The sequence below is a fragment of the Cuculus canorus genome, chromosome 12 (assembly GCF_017976375.1).
Source record: "Cuculus canorus isolate bCucCan1 chromosome 12, bCucCan1.pri, whole genome shotgun sequence".
Lineage (NCBI taxonomy): Eukaryota > Metazoa > Chordata > Aves > Cuculiformes > Cuculidae > Cuculus > Cuculus canorus.
In genome coordinates, this window is record NC_071412.1 from 9,346,440 (window position 1) to 9,368,597 (window position 22,158).

General features: G+C 44.3%; 1 protein-coding gene across 2 annotated transcripts in view; it reads right to left on the reverse strand.

Annotated features, from left to right (window-relative positions):
• Nucleotides 1–1,021: 1,021 nt before the first annotated feature.
• The window catches only part of AKAP13 (A-kinase anchoring protein 13), a 77,143-nt gene continuing 56,006 nt past the window's right edge, over nucleotides 1,022–22,158 (reverse strand). The window contains exons 17-31 of one of the 2 annotated variants that reach the window (XM_054077398.1): nucleotides 21,694–21,944; nucleotides 20,943–21,068; nucleotides 20,728–20,845; nucleotides 19,940–20,188; nucleotides 17,688–17,764; nucleotides 16,157–16,338; nucleotides 15,992–16,074; nucleotides 15,491–15,670; nucleotides 14,248–14,403; nucleotides 12,102–12,172; nucleotides 11,529–11,573; nucleotides 10,336–10,386; nucleotides 9,490–9,939; nucleotides 7,538–7,847; nucleotides 1,022–6,706 (exon numbers count right to left, since the gene is read on the reverse strand). In XM_054077398.1, the coding sequence (XP_053933373.1) occupies nucleotides 6,657–6,706; nucleotides 7,538–7,847; nucleotides 9,490–9,939; nucleotides 10,336–10,386; nucleotides 11,529–11,573; nucleotides 12,102–12,172; nucleotides 14,248–14,403; nucleotides 15,491–15,670; nucleotides 15,992–16,074; nucleotides 16,157–16,338; nucleotides 17,688–17,764; nucleotides 19,940–20,188; nucleotides 20,728–20,845; nucleotides 20,943–21,068; nucleotides 21,694–21,944 (2,399 nt within the window). In that variant the 3' untranslated portion in view covers nucleotides 1,022–6,656. The remainder of the gene's footprint in view (nucleotides 6,707–7,537; nucleotides 7,848–9,489; nucleotides 9,940–10,335; nucleotides 10,387–11,528; nucleotides 11,574–12,101; nucleotides 12,173–14,247; nucleotides 14,404–15,490; nucleotides 15,671–15,991; nucleotides 16,075–16,156; nucleotides 16,339–17,687; nucleotides 17,765–19,939; nucleotides 20,189–20,727; nucleotides 20,846–20,942; nucleotides 21,069–21,693; nucleotides 21,945–22,158) is intronic. The other variant, XM_054077399.1, reaches the window with a different exon arrangement.

The window sequence follows — 22,158 nt, forward strand, 5'->3', positions numbered from 1 at the left end:
CAGCTCTCCAGGCGAAAGGAACCACTCGGGCTCTGTCTACAGCATTTCTGCTGGGCTCCTCTCACAGGCGATGTGGCCGTACACCACAGACTGCTTTGTGGATGCAAACATCCCCCTTCGCTCTCCGCGTCCACGATGAGATAGAGCGTCTCTAGTTCTCGCAGACAAATGAGATAAAAATCCCGTGCATGGGTTTTGCTGAAGAGACCAAGGTATTTTCATAGAATCGTAAAATGGTTTGATTTGGAATGAACCTTAAAGACCACCCAGTTCTGGCCCCCCTGCAATGGGCAGGGACACCCCCCATCAGTCCAGGATGCCAAACGCCCCATCCAACCTGGCCTGGAACACTTCCAGGGAGGGAGCATCCACCAGTTCTCTGGGTAACCTGTGCCAGTGCCTCACTACCCTCATTGTGAAGTATTTCTTCCTAGTGTCTAATCTAAATCTTCCCCCCTCCAATCTAAAGCCATTCCCCTTCATCCTATCCTGTCACTCCACACCCTCGCAAAAAGTCCCTCCCCAGCTTTCCTGGAGCCTCTTTCAGCTGGAAGGCTGCGCTAAGGTCTCCCCAGAGACTTCTCTTCTCCAGGCTGAACAACCCCAACTCTCTCTGCCTGTCCTCAGAGCAGAGGGGCTTCAGCCCCTATTTTAGTGGGTTTACAGAAAGCCTACACCATAAGACAGACCACGCAGCCACCAGACTGCCATTTATCTCGGCTTCTGGAGCTGAAGTGGCTGAGATAACGGCTGTGACACTTCCTTTTCTTGTAAAAAGATGAAAAGCCTTCTCTGTGTGCGTGTGTGAAACGCCAAGGAGCCGAATATCATTATGACCATATGCCCTTCAGCAAAACACAAATCTTCTAAGAGAAGGAAAATAAGCTAAAGAGTCCAATGGACACAAACTGTCCAGATAATAAAAGCAATGCAAACATTTGATTACAGGTAGGGTTACATATATTCATGGAGCCCCGGTGCAACTAAGTCCACAGCAGAAATACCAAAGGTGGGGAAATAAATTGGGCAGAAAACTCAGACTTAAAATCAAATTTATTAAGAGGAAAAATGACTTTACAAGAGGTTGACGCTGATAACTAAAAAGGAAGATAAATAAAAGCTTGTTACAAAACCTAATGGTTCCTGGCAAGTTACAGAAAAACTGAAGAATTTTACAGTCAATAACCTGCTCACTTTTTACATAATTACAAATTAACATACAGCAATTAGGATTTACCCTCTTTTTAAAAAATTCTTTTTTTTTAAAACTTTTTTTTTTATGGGTTCAACATGAAAATGCAAAGCATCTTTATTTATTTATTTATCTTAAGAAACAAACCAAAAGCAGAGGTATATCAGGTTATTACAATACACCTCAATGCTCTGGGAATTACTCAAGTGCATTTCATATTAGTACAAAATAAACACCAGGCTAAACTTTTAACCATAGGCGAACTGAACTGGACATAGATTTTTATATCTTTTTCTTTTTTTTTTTTTGAGTCAGTGTTTAATATTGATAAAGAACAGTAAAATACTTTAGAACATGGAAAAGATGGATACTGACAGACAGCTTTAATACATACGAAGCTTACAGCTGTATGCAAAGCAGTGAATGTTATCCTGTTCCCTCCTCCCCCCAAGCAATGGAAGCTGAATACATTTGGGCAAAGCATCAGTGTCAGTGAAATGTGTGTGGAAAAAAGGGCACCAAGCCCCAAAAATGCAGGTGGAAGGGAGCTAGCTAGCATTTCCTGTCACTAAAGAGCATGAGGTGTATGAGACTAAGCCAGTTCAGCTCGCCTATCTTTAAAACTTAGCTGCATCACTGGATCAAGAATAACTGATTGCCGCCCCTTCTGACAAATGAAGCAAGAGTTATGAGCAGTAGGGAGGTTTGTTATTTCAAAGGGTGTCTTAAATTATGTTAAATTCCCCAACCTGGCCAGCAGGCAGAATAATTTCCAGAGTTCTGGTTAACAAGGAATGTTTTGTGGGATTTTAGCATATACTCTCTCATGGCCCCTGCCCAGTCCTCCCTCACCTGTGCCAGATATCCTAGACAGCTTCCTTGGGATTTGGCACCTGATAAACCTCTTCTGCCTTGGTGGCATTTGGAAGGACTGGATTTGAGTGTTTCAGCAACAGCTTTGAGATATTCTAGTGCCTCAAGAAAGGTGCAAAGATGATCAAACTCTATGGATGCTTTTGCCTTCAAAAGGCAGCACAAACCAATGACATTACTGTGCTGCTCAGCAGTGGTCAAACTTCAAGAGTGAAGAGCCCACCCTCAGCAGTGGGGAGAGCTCCTGCCCCAGGGATGGCACTTGGGAAGTCTCCCAATGGCCCGGACAGTAAATAACTTAGTGCACGGAAAAAGCCTCACTTCACTTATTTGGTTGAATCCCCCTCTACCTCCTCTGCTCCGGGTTTCTCCAAGGAAAAGGAGGTAGAGGGCAAACTACCAGCGGGACAGCTTCCTTAGTGGCAGCAGCACATGCTGTGAGGAAGGTGACGGTGACACCAGCATGGGCTCTCCCGAGGGGGATATACCTGAGCCATCAGAAGCCAGTTCTCTAGTCCTACCACTCACCCAGTCTGCAGTGGGACTGTAGCCAGATTCAAATTCACTTCGGTCTAAAAACAATACAAAAAGCTTGACCCTCTCTCCTCCAGGGTAAAGCCAAATCAAACCAGAAATATGCCTACTTGCTGCTTGGATTTTGCTGGGGATGCAGAGAGGGGAGTAATGGCTAAACTAATTGTCTCCATGTAACCAAAATAAAAAGGGACAAGACCAGTTCCATTTAAAGTGCTTTATGGCATCAAACTGACATCATGTTACATGTTGAGATGATCACTTAATTTAAAAGAAGCTAAGGCCAACTCCACACACTCTGAGTCTCACACCATTTCCTACAGCAACTCTCTATCGCTGGGCTATTCTGGCACCCCCAGCTAATACTGACTGCTTTTGTATTTCACCTGAGCCTGTACTCCCACTTCCCTGGTCATTGAAATCCCTTCTGTTGGGCAGTGACAAAGAACAGGCAAAGAAAAGCCCAAGAAAACAAAGTCTGATTTTTCTCCTCCTTTACGGTCCTTTCCCCCTCTCACAATATGGGCATTGCACAGACATTTTTGAGTGTGCTTTGTGTCCCAGGAATCCAATGCAAAACAGAGTGGTTTGAGTGCTCCAAAAGGGATCAAGGGACTGGCTCTGGGAACCAGACACAGCATCAAGTAGGGCTGAAGAAATAACATGCTTTCAATGACTGTAGGATGGATGCCAGGTGTGGAACTGGAGCAAACACTACTTTAAGACCAGGAAGAGGAAAGGCTTTGGTGCTGTAAAGCTGGAACCATAATCTAGCAGACAACTCTAGGCAACCTGCGGTGATGAGAGTGGGAATCCAACTCTGGGAACCTATGCCAAGCCTTTCCAAAGAAAACTTAAGAGGAGAAAAATAAAAGGCTAAAGAGATAAAACCAAGCCCTCGCTTTTCTAAAGGTGAAAGAAGGAGGAAGCATTGTGGGAGTAAAGGCTTCATTCCAAAAAAGTGAATCATACAGTAATATACATTCTTCAGGGACAAAGGTCTGTCCAGAATTTAAGACACAGCCAGCTTGGATAGGCAGTCTTCCTGGTCAGTACATTTCTGACTCACACCCATGGTTTCTTTAACAAGGAACCATGGGGACCTTAGAAGAACACTGAGCAAATACGATTTTCACTCAGGGCACTGACTGCTCTTTTTGATTTGCACAGGTCAGAAGAGATGGTCAAGCCAGGTAGAGACTCACCCTGCTACTCCACGTCACACATCTCCATTTTGGTGTCCTCCTTGGAGTCATAGGATGCTCCCGTGCTGTAAATTCAAGATGTTCTGAGAATATGACAGTGGGATGAAAACAAAAGCTCATACTGGCAAAGGCTATTGCAGACCAAAGGGAACTTTTAGAAGTACCATCCACCTGACCTCTGCTTACACAACACTAAATGAGCCACTGCTTTGGTTTCCAAAAATTTCAGCTTGGCACACGCATTTTCACAGATGTACAAATAGCAGGGCAGAAGTTATATTGTGAAAACAGTTTTTTTCTTATGAAAACGGTAACACTACACCACCAGCACATGCCTCCTCCAGCTCATTTCAGGTTCAAGGGAGGAGCTGGCTGAATCTCCCTGGACAAGTGACCAGACCCTCACATCACCGCATGTTTTGCTTTTTCCTTTGCTTCCAAGAGGTATGAGAAAACCTAAAGAAAATATTTAAATAAGGAAACTAACTGATACGAGAAATCTTGTCTGAAGTCACTGCTGCTTTTTTCCAGACTGTTTTTGGCCCAAAGATGCTCTGCCTTCAAGAAAGCTCTCAGTTGAAATTGTGTAACTCTCAGCATGGCATAGGCTGCTAAGCAGCACTGCCCAGACCCCAGGTCTGTAGTAACCAGGGAGGTAAGAACATTTGTTTTACCAATCTCTTGGTAAGAAAACAAAAAAAAAAAAAAGGGAAGGAAAAAAAAACAAACCACCCCTCAAAACCTCAAACAAAATCAAAACAAAAAGTAAAAAGAAATAAAAAAATAAAACCAAGTAAACTTCTTTTAAAAAAAGAACTCTTTCAAATAAACAGAAAGATAAATATTTTTTGCAAGCCCTGCTTGCAATTAAGAACAAGCACCAAATAATATTAAAAAAAAACCAAACCAAAATAAAATAAATCTCAAATCTTTTTCCTTTCCTCTGGTGTTGTTTTTTTTAAGTCATAATAGTTTAGAGAGCTTCCAAAGCAAGCAGGCGGCTTAGGATTCCTACACTGACTGAGAAAGATCAGCCTAAGCATCCACCTCACCATCAACACTGCTGATACTCATCAGCACCCAATTCTGAAAACTGCTGGGGGGGTCACTAGCCTGTGAGAAGCCAGAGAGAAAACTGAAATCAAACAATAGTGCAAGGAGAGATGTATTCTTTCTTTTAAAGAAAAACTGGTAGGAAAGGAAATGCACCTGACAGCTTCAAACTGAGCAAATTCTTGAGCGAATTTGAAGATGATGGCGTCTCGTAACCTGTTACAAATCCACTCCGGCAATTTGCCTGAGGGGGTTTGGAAGCACAATAATTTTGGAAAAAAAGTTTGGCTTGCTGCATTTCTTTTCCCCCACAGAACACATCCCTGTATTCAACAACTGTACAAATACCTCACAGTCGGCACAAGAGCCACCCTCACACCTTCCCCTTCTGCTGATGGTGACATGGGGACACATGGACGCTTTCACCCTAGAGCTCACGGTGGTACAAACACACCTTCTACGCTGCACCTCTGGGCCTGTCCCACAGCATTTCTGCCCATAAGAATGTATTCTGTCTCCCAAAATGCACAGTATAATGTAAGTGCACGGTATTGTATAGGCATAGGGTCCAGGAGCCACGTCCTTGGGGTTCACTCTGCACACAGCACTCAGTCCTCTGACCTGCGACATCTCACTGAAGTGCTCTGAAATTGCTGTTGTCTCATTCTGCCTTAGAAACAAGCAAGGGAAGCCGACAAAATCCAGAGAAATAGAAGCTCAACGGTAACACAAAAGGTGGCAATAGAAAAGTATAAATAACAGAACCAAATTTCCTTAAAGTGGATTTTTCAGTCATCTCTCCAGTAAGGCTTGTAGGGAAGAGATGTCAAAAGCAACTGGAGAACTATATTCTGGCCAAAAAAATCATCTTTACTTAGGGGATGGGAAGGAGTGAACTGAAGCTCAAAAAGATTGTGTAAAAAAGCGTTGTTTAGAGTTGTTCCCACTTGAACACTGTTCTGGCTCCCTGGGCTTACCTTACAAACCTACTGAATTTCTCTTCTCTGCATAGTTTTAAATATACCCAAAGACATTCTGCTTGATTCTGGAAACAATCTGACATTGAAATCCTCTGCCCCATGGAAATCTTTCAGGATTACTTTCCCCTCCTCCCGCTCCGGGCCCTGAAGTTTTGATTTGAATGCTGTTTCTGCTTCCTGGTGGAAGGTACCTTTCCAAAACCAAACAGTCCATATACCATGAGCACAAAAGGGGCGTGCAAGTCAATGGCATCACAATTGGACAGTAAGGGCAAGATATTTAATATCTACACGCTCCCTGAAAATCATCAGGTATTATCTATCCCCACGGGCCGAGCTAAGCTTGGCTGTACACCGTAGGCATATCCCAGTGGATACATAGATACATATATGTATATATACAATATATCTATATATGCCAGTGTGTACGCACCATTTGTAGAGTCCTAATCTTTTGCTAAATGCTTGGTTTTGGTTACGTTCCCCAGAAAAAGGGAATTTGAAGGCACGGACCCCTTAAGGCTACGTTCTCTCATCCTTTAGCAGTGAGAAGAGACAGAAAACATCTATCCCAATCCATTTAACCCAAGGTTTGCACAGAGAGATGGTACTATTCGCCATGCAGTCAGTCTCTTAGGTGAGAATTCACCCAAAACCACAGGAGAGAGGCCCTTTCCCACCACTTAACAGACTTCATAACGCGTTTTAATTTAAATCTCCAGATGCTTGTCAGATGCAGGCACCAGCAGCATGCTGTGGAGCAGGCAGGGAGGTGTCCACTGTACCAATGCTGAGAGTGACCAGTGGAAGAGTCCATGCTCAGCAGAAGATCTCCTCACCCTCTGGAGGTGCTTCTGATGAGTGAGAATCTGCAGCACAAAAGAACAGGTGGGAATCACTATGGGAATACATGGAGATAGCAGGCAGAGCAGGATTCCATGAACATGGAAACCCTACTGTGTCCTCAATCCACTGGGCATCTTAAAAAATGTCCATTTGTTTGATGAGCTACTATGAGATTACCTCTCATAATTGCTGAGCTTTCCTGTGTACAAGTTGGAAAACATCAGTGAGTTATTACGGATAAGCTGGTCATCAGAATGCACGAGATCAAATTTTATATGGGTCAGAGGTTTGAGGTGTAGAACCAAGTCCTAAGGGGATTCAAAACTACCAGATTAAAAAACTGCATGGTGTTTTTTCCAGATCAAGAGACAAGACAGACTGGCTGGACGGGAAGGGAGAGGCCACCAGCAAGGTTGCGGGTATTACTTCCAAACTACAACAGAGTTAAAGCAAACAGCAATACTGCACGGCCTACAACAGCCAAAAGCATCCTAGCAGCACATCATAAAAGCCCAACCACTGAAGCAGGACATTTTCCTCCTCGAAGCAGAGCAAGCTGAAAAATAAAGGTAGAACCCAGCTTGTGGAGGCAGCTCAGGATGGGATGGGGAAGGGAAGGTGCAGGGAGCAGAGTGTGCCCCTATGACAATCCCAGGGACTGCAGAGCAGGCAGAAAAGCCCACAGAAGATCACTTCAAGCTGGGAACTCCACCCATCACAGCTAATATTCTCCATCCTTGTGTTACCATCCACATTTAAGGCTAGATTCCATGGCTTTTGCGAATTTGCTGGATGGAGTGGAAATGCAGTTCACTGACTCTGAAAACACACCTATAACATCCCTTGGCACTCACCAGACTGTTGGGAGCGATGTCCCCTGCCCTTTTTCTTCTTTTCCTTCTTATCCTTTGGTTTGGCTAAACTGAAGAGGCGGGTAGGCATCTGGGCCTGTTCCTCAGCTGCCTTGTTAGTCTGGTTTGTGCTAAGCAAATGGAAAGTGCTTTTCTCTTTGTGTGTCCTTGAAAGACTGTTCCTTTTAGGGGAGACAGACAGTTCTGAATGAAAGTGCCCTTGTTTAGGAAAGGAAGGGCTCTTCTGCTTGGAGGAGTCATCGATGCTGGACTGGGAGGGGACTCTTGCAAGTTTCTCATGTAGATTTGAAACCTGTAAAGGAAAACAAAAGTGTTTTATTGGGCTATGAAAGAGGTTAGCAGGGAACCTGGATAAAAAGTGTGTTCCAGACCACTCGTAGAAACAGAGGCTGTTCTTGTGAACATTTAGCCCATTCACCAGCTAAAGTGTTCCCCATCCAGGCAAAGCAATGGAGGGAAGCCTTCTCTGTTTAAAATGAAGAAATGAGACTTACAAAGAGTAATGCTCCAGTATCTTTTGCTCCTACATGTACTATGCTATGTATCAACAAGCCAAGGGCAAATATTCTCTAAGATCTCAATACCAAGACTCACCCTGCATCGTTCATGCACACAGACAGTGGCAGAACGCCAAGGAGAAGCGTGCCTCTCCGTCGGGGGAATGCCAGCACACAGCACCAGAGCGGCATGTGTCAAAGGAAGCCTTCACAAGCAAAAGATGAAAGCAAAGACATTTTTCCTGATTTTTTTTTTTTCCCTAACGGCTGTCTTGGGCTGTAATTGAGCCTGCATACTCAAAGGGAAGATCAAAACAACAACTCAACAAAGCCTCACCAAACCCTCTATTAATAACTCTGAAATTTCAGTAAGATACCTGTCTCAAAAAGGTGCTTCCATGTCCTAATCCTCCAGGCCTCACAGTTATTTTACCACTCAGCCTCTCCCATAGCAGCCGTGCCCCCTGCGTGTCTACGTGTGCTCAACACTGGAGCAGCTTCACTGTGTGCTTGGAAAACTTCTGGCTTCATCAGGAACCATGGTGGGAGGGAGCAAGCCCTCCTCTGATGATTTGCTTTTCAGAGCTCACTGCTGAGCTCCGCAATTAGTCTATTCAGGCACCCAAAATCATTTCCATGCCACAATCCAACATCTACAAACTAATTTTTCCACAGCAAATTCTAAGCAAATTACATTCAGAATTAGTGAGTTGCAAACAAACAAACGATCAGCAACAGGCCTAAGGATCAAATTCAGCCCGTGTTTTGCCAATGGATGCTTACTCTCCTCAGCCAGACTGCCGCACAGTTGTAAAAAACCAAACCCCAGCTTGCTGAAAAACACACAGAGCACGGGATCTGTGTGCGGGCTGTTCTTTCTGGTTTTGGACAACACTCTTCTATTTCGTAGATATCAAGAATGCTTTTGGAGATGGATGTAAGTGTACAAACAGCATTCCCCTCAGTTATCAGCCTCACAAGTGCCTTTTGTGACAGCTGGAAGGTGCAGATAACCCACAACCCTCAGGCTGTTTCTGAGGACATCTCATCTGCCTGACTGCTCTCCAGAGCTCAGCCCCCATGGAGTGAAGGCCAACATCAAAGGTAATAGCGACCTCCTGGGATTGCTTAGGGCATCTCTGCAAGCCAGTCACCTTTGCTCTGCTGTCTGCCAACACATGACACAGGAAAGCAGGCAGAACTCAGGATGTTGTAACCACCTACTGCCAATCCTGAGCACTTGCAATGCCTCAGCAGCTCTGGAGATGCAACAAATGCAGCACGTGCAAGGGAAGAGCCAGGAACTGCAGATCTCACACATGTAGGGCTATGCTGGTGTCAGTCTATCACTGCTGGCATGCAGCTGGCCCAGGAGGCATCCAGGAGTTCCCTGCAGGCCATGGCTTCCCCAGCAGCCCAGCTGTTGGTAGCATTTACCTGGTTGTGGTCAGGCTCCTGCCGCATTTGAGCTAATCGCTCCATGTCTTGCTTGAACTGTGCCTTCTCCCTTTCCAGCTGCTTCTGTGCTGTACGAAGCCTCTCCAGGTCAAGCTGGTAGGAGGCTTTCTTCAGCTGAAGCTCTTCCCGCTCCCGCTCGAGATCCTGCCATCCTCTCTGGACCTGCTCCTCTCGCTGGGCCAAGTGGGCCTCTTGCTCCGCCAGCTCCTTCTCCCGAACTTCCCACTCCTTCTCTCTTCTCCGCCTCTCCTCCTGGTGCTGTGTTTGCTGCTTCTTCAGGTTAGCCAACTCCTGGCGCTGCTTCTCCAAGTTTCGCTGCTTCTCCTGCTCCAACAGTGATGTCGGCCGGAAGAAGCTTCGGGTCAGAGCCCTCTCGCTCAGAGCCAGCTTCTGATCCTCAATGTAGGTGTCCTGCTGCAGCACAACACCCTAGGAGAGAAGGGATACAAATCACTCCAACACCCTTCTCCATGGAGAGAGGCTCCATCCCTGCAAACTTCATGATGTTGAATTGAATCTCTTCTTCCCCCACCAAATTCACATTTCAGCGCTGCTGCCTTACAGCGGGGCTACCAGAGGATGCAGCTTCCCACAGCAGCTTCCCACATTCCAACCAGCACTAGTTCACTTAGGCAACATCTCCTTCCTATAACCTGTGGGCACGCTGCCAGTAAGCCGGCCACCGGGTGTTCTGCCACACAGGGATGTGGCAGACAAAGGGAAGGGGACATGGGAGCAAAGCAGGAGTGGCTGTTACTGACTGACTTGCGGGATGTGCAGTTCAGGCAAGCAGCATGCAAAAGCACAATAAATGGCTGAGCCTACCTGCAAAGCACTGAGCAGCTTATGGAGGCTGGTAATGGTTTGGAGGACCTGCTGCAAGAAAACAAAAGCATTGCTATTAGATCTTGCTGAGTGCTAAGGTACATGTAAAGCATCCTTCTTTTCCTCTATGACCCACCAGTGGGTCTGACAAGCTGTACAAACACCCCTCTACAGCTTTGTTTTTCTCACTCTTCACTTGCAACAATTGCATCATCCCCTGGAACACAAATACATCCTTTGGACATCTCTCAGAGGTACCTCATACCATCTTCCTCACTTTTACTAGCCATCAGTGCAGCAGAGGAGAAAACAGCTGCAGAAGCACTGACTTCATGGGAACTCCCAGGTTGCCTCTGCAAACCATTTCCCACTGCACCAGCTCGCTCAAGAGCAAACAAAGTAACTGGGATGAAACCCAGCAGTTCACTTAAAAACTTCAGGGAAAGAACTTAAAGAGGTGAAAAAGGAAGATGAATGTGGGTTATTTGTACTGTCGCACCCCTGGCTGACCCACGCAAGTCCCACTGTCATTACATAGAGAACTGCAATACAGCAGGCACACGAGTACAGCAGGCGTGTTCATGGAGGCTCTCTGAAAATACAGGTAAAGGTGAACATAAAACGCATCAATACAGAACACGCTACTTTGGAGGGATGTCCTATTGCTAAATGTATTTTTAGCCTACCTAAAATTTCTCTGAATCTCTCAAATCCTACAATTACTTTTAAGAAGAAAAAAAAAACCACAGCAATATTCACAATAGTGGTATGATAGCCAGGATTAAGAGAACTGCTTCTCATTTTGCCATTAATGCTAATTGGGAGTTATGAATGAGTATCAAAGGGAGAATAGAAACCTAATTGCCCCAATTCACTGCACCTGCAGCAAAATTAAACTCCCTCTGCCTGCAGATGCACCATAAATTCAGCCCTGCGCATCCTAGTGGTAATTAACCCTTGCTGCCTATAATCACCACGTATCTGCTGGCAAGCAGATGACATTCAGTGAATTCTCTATCTGAACATCCAAGGTTAAACAAATAAATGGCACAGTGGGTTCAGCTTAATGTATTTAAAAGTCTACATGTGCTTCAGCAAATGAAATGTATTTTCTTCTACATTATCACCTATTGAGACAAATTCACTTGCCACTTAAATGAAGGAAACAGCTGAGCAACTGAATCAGTTCTTACCTCGTTATTCCTTTTCAACATGAACATCAGATTAGCATTTCCACCCTAAGAAAAGATCACAGATTTAATATGAAGACAAATGAGAAATCACAGCAAATGTGTTCTGAAGCTGAACTAATGACAGACACATTAACCCCCGCCCCCATCTTCCACTCTGGGAGAATTCATGCATGTTTTTTAGGCGAGCTAAAGTCATATAAAATAAAATGTTAATTAGGTATCATTTTGCAGTTATATGATAGATTGATCCACAGCAAGAATAGGTGCAAAGTTATAGCTGACCTTATAATTTCCATAACGATGCATAATTAAACACATGCTTTAGCTGATCTGCAGACAGATGGCAGATAACCCGTGCCACAAAAAACCACAACTGATTTGCAATGTTTTTCAAGCTAGGATTCTAGCTACAGCAAAGTGGTTTTGGCTGCCAATTTTGACTCCCAATTTTATTTTATTTTCAACTTATTGGGATACATCTAATTGTTACGAAATTCAGGCATTTTTCAAGACAAGAACTGTCGCTCTTGAAATCTGAACTCAGTCACAGCAGACAGAGAAACCAAGTGATACCTTCTTTAAAATGCTGTCCGACTCCGTTCTCCGAAGGTCCTGAGCATCGTCGCCTTCATCTTTTGCTCCACCTAGAGGAAGAAGCCAGCATCGATACTGGTTATTCAACATTTTAAGTCACAGGTGAACTTGCTAATGCAATTCAATAGAGGAAACTCAGATGTTTCACAAAAGAGAACACCGAGGTCTTGACACTTTTAACTAAATGCATTTGCTCCCTATGCATATCAGAACAGGGCAGCACCACCAGAAAAAGTGGATGTGAATTCAGTATTAGGATTGACTTTAGTTTCAGACGTGCTGATAAATACGGGGCACTTTATTAATTGGTGCTTTGTCTATCCACTGCACTGCTCTCTATTACCAAAGAATACCTGCTGAGAAGACATGAGGCAGAATAACAGCAGATGGAGAACAATAACAGTATCATACTAAGGAGTATTATTGCAAGAATAGTTTCAGAGCCTTTCTTGTGCAAATGCAATTTACACCTGGGTCAGATACTGCTGGCACGATATCTTGTGTAATTTTATGCTAACAATTTATCTTTAACCTTAGATATCGGAACCCTGTGTCTTTAAAGAGGCAATGGACTCCTCTTTCCAACTCCCCTCTGGATGGCTCCTATCTGTGCTCCTGAGTAGGTCTGAACCGCCTGGTAGGCTGAAACCCCCACCTGTGCCACCCTTCTCGCAGGTGGAGGAGTTGTCGCATGGCTCTTTGGTCCTCTAGCTCTTGCCAAGTCTCTTACCAGTTGAGATGCAGCTCATGGGGAAAACCCATACCTGCACTGGTAACCTCCCTATTGCCACTCTCTTAAAGATAAACAACCTTACATACACCTTTATTTGCAGCAACGTGAAGGACATCGTAACTAGTGCAAAGGCGCTCTTCTCCCACCACTGCCCAGGTAGGCTTTGCCAATAACAGCTGACCCTCAAGTCCTCCTAATAGACCTTCTCTCCTGCACCACATCCTGGGGCCTTCTACCCCTTTGCAGGAGGAAACACACCTCCCTTCTGCTTTGCTGGAGGGGAGAATGAAGAAGAGTCAGGTTATAAGCCTTGCCCAAGGGTGCACAAGTTGTGAACAGAACTGGAGATGAAAGCCACGCTTCATGCCTCTTGGCCTCCAGCTGAACAAACAGGCCCTGCATTCTTTTCCCAAATTCTCCCAAGAACTTACAACTATTGAATTACAATTTAATTCAGAAGAGGACATTTCTAAAGAAAATGTAGAGCTGGGCAATGAACAGCCTGAGGTTGCTCCATTCATCACTGTAACAGAGAGAGGCACAACCCTAAACAAACCCCTCCAGTGTGAATATATTTGTCATTATGATGACAAGGCCTGTGGAGCGGTTTGCAGCTTTCCAATAGAGCTGGGAAAACCTCAACATACTTCTCATGTCTGACTGTCTGGAACTAACACTGCTCCTTTAATGCAGAAGGTCAGATGAGGTCCAACGATCCCAACGCTGAGACAGACACTAGCGCAGCAAAACTGACTGTATTGGGAGTATGAGTGAGACCATAGAGAAAAGAATTTGAGGACAGGGAAGTTTCTGATAACTAGAGAAAAGAAAGAGAGGATTGGGAAGCAGCCAACTATGCAGCTGAAATAAATATTCACACATTTCTTTGGGAGAGACTTAATTACAGGAATAACACATGTAGATGTAAAGTGGAGCACAAACACATAAGAGAGCAGAGCCAGGGGAGAAGGTGCTTGATGCGGCAATATCCTCATCCATTTGCAAACGCAACAGCACTGGGCTCTTGCTGGGAGATAACTGAAGAACGAAGAATAGAGCTGCATATATTACAATAACAACACGAAGAAACTCATCTATTAAGAAGCCAAGTGTTTTCATGTGGCATGGAAGCAAAGAAGTAAGGATGATTTAGAGAGCACAGAGAGAAGACTGAGAAGTTCAGATGTTTGATCCTCATGCAGCCATGTGTTCTCAGCTATCATCATTCCACGTGTACAGAGGCTTCTTCTTCTAATCTGTTATTTAATCTATTGATTATTGCAGAGGAGTTGGGAAACCCAAATCATCAGCTGCTGGAGTTCTTCTGAAACAAGAGGGTACGTCGACATGTATTATGACCAAACACTCATGCAAAAAAATGTAACTACTCACACTTGGAGGCGTTCATCTGATGACTGTCAAATCCTCCAAAAGTTTCTGCCCTTCTAGGTAGAGAGATGGGGCCAACTCCTCCTTCTTGTTCCATGCTGACCTGCTGCCCAAGGGCAGTGCCCAGGCTCCTGTTCACCAGGTCTTGCAGCAGTTCAACTGACAAAAAGCAATGATCTCTGTTAAAGACCACTTGAGGCTTCTGAGCTATTTTCACCGCTGCCTGAGCTCAGGTCAGAAATCCACATACTTTGCAGTACTAAGAAACCATGTTTCTATGACAATGATACGAACAGTTCACATCTGCCCTGCAAAAGCTCAATCTGTCTGGCCATTAACTGCCAATTTCTGGAGCTCTGCACAGGCTTACACCTCCCTCTCTTCCTCCAGGCAACTCTGGTGTGCTTTGACAACAGCATTTAATAATTTTTAGCCCCTCCAAAAATCACACCGGAAAGTTGCCTGGCTTTTCATCTACGCTTGCCTTTGTCAACAGACTTACTTGTGCCTTGCAGGCACCACACGCATCTGCTAGAACCCAAGCCCTGCTCTCACACCTTCCTGACACTGAAGCACAGCAAAAGCCTGGATGGCCCAAATTTTAGCCAAAGATAAATCCTGTACTGCTCTTTACCCCACTGCAGTTTCAATGCATGGTTGTTCTCTACGCTGAGATCTTTTCTGCCCTCTTTCAACAGCCATCAATAACTGCTTCCTTTCCTGATCCCCATTATCTGTCCCTGAGACAACACAGTGAGTAGCAAAATCTCCTATCTATGCTGTTATTCTGATGAAGAGAATCAGAGAATGGTAGGCATTGGAAGGCATCTCTGGAGATCATCCAGTTCAGCCCCCCAGCTAGAGCAAGGTCACTCAAAGCAGGCTGCACAGGAGTGCATCCAGGCGGGTTTTCAATACTTCCACAGAAGGACACTTCAAAATCGCCCTGGGCAGCCTGTTCCAGTGCTCTGTAACCCTCATTGTGAAGAATTTTTTCCTGATGTTCAGATGGAACTTCCTTGTGTTCCAATTTGTACCCATTGACCCTTCTCCTGTTGCTGGGCACCACTGCGAAGAGTCTGACTCCATCCTCTTGACATCTACCCCTTAGATATTTATAAGCACAAAGCCTTCCGGTGTAAAAAGCACCAGACTACCATGCAAAACCGGTGCCTGAGGACTGATGGCTTCACTGAAGGAGGGTCCACTGGTTAGTGTAATTAATGTGTCACCCTGACTTGCTCACCTTCATTTATTGCAGTTTTCATAATGGCCTCTCCTTTGGGTGCCTCTTCCGTGTTGGCTCTGAAGAGCAGTCTGGAGCCTGGCATGTCCTCCTGCACAGAACTGTCTGCCATGTCCCGGAAGATCTTAGCCTTCTCCTCCAGCAAGAGGAGGATCTGCTTATCCTTCTGCTGAAGTTGTTCTGTGAGGATGAACAGAAAACAGACATGAAAACAGACAGAAAATAAAAGCTTTGGCAGGAAAACTGAGCGATTCCTGAGATACTGGCCCCATCTAGTGGAACCTCATGATACAGCTGGACCCTGCACAATCCTACTTGGAAACAGCAACCAGTAGGATCAGAAAAAAAAATCATGCAAGCAAGGTGAGGTGCAATTATTTGCTGGATGCAGGATTCTTGCTCCTTTAAAAAAAGTTGTAGTTCAACCACAAGACCCAACACAACGATCCCTGTATATTTTTCAAAAAGTGCTCTTCTGCTCTGCCCCATGCAGGATTTTACCTTTCAGTCCTCTCACTCTTGCGTCTGACACTTTCTTTTCAAACTCAGACTCACAAGGGATTCCTTCATCCTCATCTTTGTCCCTGGACAAGAAACATGTTTCAATTAGTACCAGAACAATACCAACTGCATTACACGCCTTGCAAGAATAGCTTGGTAGCTTACATGGTGTTCATTGTGTCTTGAATGATTTGTATCCAGCCGTTACGCTCTTCTTTGGAGCTGGCATGGACTTCCACCATTTCGGGATCTTTTACACCCATACTGATCAGAAACAAACCCTTCTCTTCATGAGCCACTTCTCGCACAATCAGCTTCTTCAGAGAGATCACAGTAGATTTCTGGTCCTTTAGATGGAAAGAAAAGGGTGAGGAGTGCAAACAGTACTAGTTCCCAGACGGAAACTAGCACTAAAAAGCTCCCCAATATCATATCATTACCTCTTCTCAGGTTGTAAACATTTTGTGAACCTTTTAGCTAATTGAAATAATTCCAACGGGTTCAAAGAACACGGAAGATTTGCTTTCCTCCATCATTTCTGTAGGAAAAGCAATTTTACCTTCTTCCATTTTGACAAAGAATTAATCTACAATTGCCTTTGTAGTTTTGTAAACTCTACCATATTTTACTTTAAAATCCAGCAGACCTTTGATTTCACCTCCTCCTGCCCACTCTCTCTCTGTCATTAATATCACAGCTTCTTTAACTTAGTGCAGCTTGCTAGTGTCTGCTTCACACACATTATCCACATGACTTCTCCCTAGGATGCAGTAACATCTTATTTCCAAATCCCACAAAACCTCTGCTGTTCTCAGAAGCTTACAGCTGATTCCTATGACAGAGAAGACTTGCCTGTGAGACAATGGTCATTGTGCGCTACGGTCTCTATGTAATCAGTCTGCTCGATTAAAATGTTGCTTTGCTGCTGTGTCATCTGCTATGAGTCAGCCCCGTTGTGTGTTTAACAGGATGCTACAACTGAGGCGATTTGGTAGTGGTTCACTAGCAGGACCCGTGTGTAAATCAGCTGCCCCTGTGTAGGGCATTGAGTCTATGCAGACTGTTGGTGGAACTGGAATAACAAATTATCAGCTTTCAAAATGTTCAAAAGGCAGAAAGGTCACAAGGCTTAACCAGTCTAGACCATGCCTACAAGGTACAGCCCCAACAGACTAAATTAGGTACCGGGTTTTCTTTAACAGGTGAGGCCTGCCTTCAAAAGCTGATGTTTTTGGTTTTGTGTGTTACAAATATATTCCCCTGACATTTATTTTCAAGCTGTTCTGTTGAATTTACTGCAGTGGCATTTCCCCTTCCCTGCCTCTCATAGTAGCTCACAGTATATTAGCATATTTCCTTCTGCTAAGATTCATTTTTACAATGTTTGCGTTATCTCATGGCACCCTCCCGCCCCAATCACTGCTTCAATTTGCACAAAGTGAAAAGCAGTAAGTGTATCAAGCGACAGGCAGGTTTTCCAGGCCAATTATCAGCTGTGCGGAGGCACTGCAGAATAGGGAGGTGGGGCACAAAGACATGTTTTCCTATCAAAAATAATGGAGTCTGCTCAGCAAACAAAAAAGTTAGAAGCAAGAAAATTAAGCTGTTTAGCAGGCAGTGGCTGGCTTCACTGCACAACACACTTCAAAGGTCTCTCACATAAAATAGGAAAAAGGAGAAAAGGTTGAAGTCTTACCAGTGAGGCAAAGACATACTTCTGGTCCTTCTCCTGAAGGAATACGAGCATGTCAGAGAGGAGAACAGCCTGAACTTCTGCAAAAGAAAAAGCATATTAGTGCAGTACAACCACACAACCCACCCTGAAACAGATTTCTTTTAATAACTCCAGTGCTCAGGAGTAGTAGGGCTGTTTTTAAAAATCCTCTAAGCGGGGTCAATCTCCCGCTTAGCAGGAGCAGTTCTGGAGATATTGGGTCAGGTTAGTTCTGAACGAGCTCTGTGTTACACTGAATAAAAAAAAAGCACCTGGGAAACCTGCAGGATTTTCTTTTATCTGTCAGAGCAGGGGTGCTCCTCCAGCTATACGCCTTCTAACAGTTAGGACATGGGTGTTAACAGTGAAAGCGAGAGACGCTTACTGAATAGAAGTGCTGTTTTTACAAACAATCAATATTTTAGCCCTCCAGCAAAATATCTGCATAGGAAGTTCTGGGTTTTATGGTTCTCTTGGTGAGTGGTTTGCGGAGTGTAAATTATCGTGCAATAACAACATTTGTCAGCGGCGGTTTCTTTCCCAGGAAATACTGCCTTCAGGAGCCACCACTAATTCCGCTCACAGACGCACACAACTCTTGCCAACTCCAAGGGGAGACGATAGAGCCTCTGTGAGACGCAGGACCTGGCTTTCTTCTACAGGAGAAGGAAGCACAACGTCAAGCCAACAGAGGATCTTAAATCAGAATGCAGCCTTTTCCCAGAGTACACATACAGCCTTCCAAGTCTCCTAACGACATATCACAAAATTGCACAGCAACTACCAAGCATGATGCCCCACCCACAGCCCTCAGTACAAAGAGTTTCTGTGTTATGTCCTTGGGAAATCTTGTGACACAGAGAAAGCAAACCAAAAAGTTAAATCATCCCTTGAGTAATTTCTTCCATACTGTTTTGGGAAGACAGGATCAATTCCATATAAAAAAATGACCAAAATTTAATCAAAGCTGCAAAATGATCTCAAAGCTTTGGGAACTTTGCAAAAGTTGGCATTTGACTCTGTTTTTTACCGTCTGTTCTCTTTGCAAGACAGGAAATGCTAAAAAGTTTTTCCTACACTTCTCTGTGCTCTCTTTCAAATCCTACAGACTACCCTGAACGTATGAACCAGCTACTCTCTTCCTGAGCTCTGCAGCTTGTCTGCAGGACCTGTTTTCTCTAAGAGCTTGCACAACAGACAAATGTATGTTTATGCATTTCCGTGACTTAGAAATGCAAATGCAGCCTATACTTATCACATGATTTCACAACAGCACATAACTTGCTTCCACCATCTAAAGTCAATAGTCATGATGGATGCCTAGAAACCATCTGTAAACTTCCTGTTTCTAAAACCTCAAAATAAATCATATTCAATATGGAATTTTGCGTTATCACTGACCCCCTGCACAGCACGGCGCCAGTCTACTAGTCCCATTCATGCCCAAGTACTCTGGTTTCATCTTCTGATACTGGAAGCAAGAGAAGGGAAGTCCAGCCTTCCTACCAGCCCTGAGGACACAGCCCTGTCTACTTTTACTGCTACCATGGTCCCAGCTGAAAGCATCCTCAGGAGTTCTAGTGCTTAAGTCAGTAGAGAACTTCAGTGCTTAGCTGAGCACAGAACCTTAGAAAAACTGTTTCTACCCGATAACAAACAACAGCAATTCAAGAAAACATTGACCAAATGAGGCAGCTGCACCAGAACCTCTTCTGAACAGTTTGTGTCAGCAGCTCAAGAGGTTCAAGAGCAACAAACGGCTTGGGACATTTTGGACACTGGCTCTGGAGTCCCAGTGAAACTGGGATAGTAATGGTGAGCCTCCAGGACGCCGAGGCCAGGTATCAGATGCAGTGTGCACATCTCCTGGAACCGCTGCACATGCGCATCCTGGCACAGAGATCTGACTCACTGCTCCAAACAACTGCAGCACCATCGTGTTCTCCTGGCCCAAAGGATCCCCCAGTGACTCTGCTCCTCGGCTGATGCACCAGGCTGTCACTGCAATCCAAGCCTTCATCAGGCACGCAGTTACTGGGAGTAAAAGCAGCTATCCCCCCAGAAACAACATAATCAGAAATGCTACCATGGGAAGTGAGTGTACAGCACAGGGGAAACTGCTGTCAAAATCTCTCAAAGTAGAAGAACAAATAAAGGCTGGAAACAGCAATCTGAGGTGTCATCCAGAGAGGCTGAGCTGTATTCTCCCCCAACGGAAGGCAGGATAGTCTTACCTTTTAACCGTCCAGCTGCATTTTTCAGTGAAACAGGCCCATCTCGGATGAGTTTCCGATGCCTCAAGTCCTCTCTTGCAAACATCTGGCCACTCTTCATCCTCATGATTGACTTGCTATCTGTCCGGTTGTAAATCTCACCAAGACGCATTTTCTTTTCATAATTGCTGACCTTGCTATTGACTGCAGCAATCACATCTTTAACGAGGTTTAATGACTGAGTCAAGTCTTCGTGTTCTGCTTCATTTTCTTTGAACAGAAAGACAAACATCTCGATTTCACTTCATCCTCGTGGACTTTTAACTTCCTGATTTTACTTCCTTCCTTCTTCTCCCTTCCAATTTCCCGCATTATAACTTTATAATACTTTCCTAAGACAGGTTGCATTTTTCCCCCGTAAGGAGAATTTCACAAAACTTTTCACGTATACATTTAAGGTTGGGGACTATTCCAATGTACTTTGTATATGAGACAGTACAGATGGAATGCACAAATTAACCGCATATTTTAGCCATTATCAAAAAAAGCAAGCTGGGAAACTGCGGAGTCTAAACATGCTGCTCCATAATTAGCTAGACAGAGAGACTTATAGCAACTAAATCAAGGCACCCAGATAACTAATCCTAAATGGAGATATAAAACTGAATCATCTTGTTACAGCAGTGCGAGACAATAATGATTGGATTAGTTGCTCTATTCTAAGAAAATCTGCTTCAGCTGGAAAAGATCCAAGAAATTTACACTGGAGGAACAACTAACGCCCTTAGAATAGAGGAACTGGTCCCTACCTTTGGTGTACTGCAGTATCCTTTGTAAAAGGACTGGGTACTTTGTGATTCTCTGTGTTACCAACAAGATACATTCAGAAATCCCAAGACGCCTCACCAGGGAGCTGCTCATTTTTTTCTAAAGAACAAAGATCAAAATTTCAGTTCTGTAGTAAAATGCTCAGAGTGCAGAAAGCACATACTTTTCCCATCGACTATGTTCTACCAGGCCCTACCTTGACAAATGCCTGAAATCGCTTGTCCTTTGAGTACAAATCTTTGAAGTTATTTACTGCCTCATTGTGATGCCCACAGAATTTCCCGTATGTTTTCTTCATTCGCTCAGCACTCTCACCAGAGAACTGCAAGATACAAGACAGAGAGGTCCAATTCACAATGAACTCCCGGTGTTATAGCACAGCAGTGTCTGTCAGTCTCTCAAAAGAACTTCATGAAATCAAATCAGCCCAAAACATCCTAAATCAGGCAATTAGATCTCTAGAAAGTAAAGAGCTGAGTTTGAGACTTCACTATCTTCACACAATGCAAAGTTAAGGATTCTACCTCACAGGGCTTAAAAGCCAACAATAAAAAAGTCAAGACAGATGAAAAGAGGAAGGGAGAAAGCGCAGTCAGAGAAAAGTAAAATGAGCCACACAAAGTTAAATTGCAGGTCAGTAACTCAGCCAAGAAACATAAAGGGCATATTTTGCTGAGGGATACTGCCTGCCCTCCAGGCTACAGTCAAATCGGTCTGTGTCTGTCAGGAAATGCTCTCTCCCACCAAATAAACAAAAATATTTTTCATCACTAGGCCTTCCCCTGAGTGATCAAAACGTGCCTCAAAAAGCAGAGGTGGAGAATTTTATGTGTGTGAAGAGTAAAGGTGCCATCAACTGTAATTATCTAACAGGCAAAAAACAGGAGGGAAAGAAGAATGCATTTCCAGCTGTGCTCTTAGAAGTGCAAACATTTTCCAGTGCTTACTTGATTCACTAAGATGTCACCTATTCTCTTGATAACAAAGTTCTTTTCACTTTTGTCTGCCAATGACTCCTTCTTCCTTTCCAGAATCCGCTGGAAGAAGTGACTGTGGATGTGCAGCAAGTTTTCCAGGCAGGGAAAAATCTTGTCCACCACTTGTTGATCATACTGCAGTTCCTTTAACATCCCTGCACTGTATACATCGTTCATGATCTTCAGGGTGCGGACATGATGCATTTCTGTCTGCATTAGCTCTGTATAGGATGAGGACAAGGTCAAAACAAAGGTCACTGTAGAGTAAACGGGGGTACGGTACAAAGAAAAGCTGCCATTAGAAAGCTCTCCCATAATTTGGCTTTTCTAAGTGGCTTCAGAAAATTTCACATCAGGTATTGAAACATCACTCGGTAGATTCATGTGCGGGAGAAACAGGGGAGCAGAGGAGTCCCACAATAAAGAGCTTTGCAC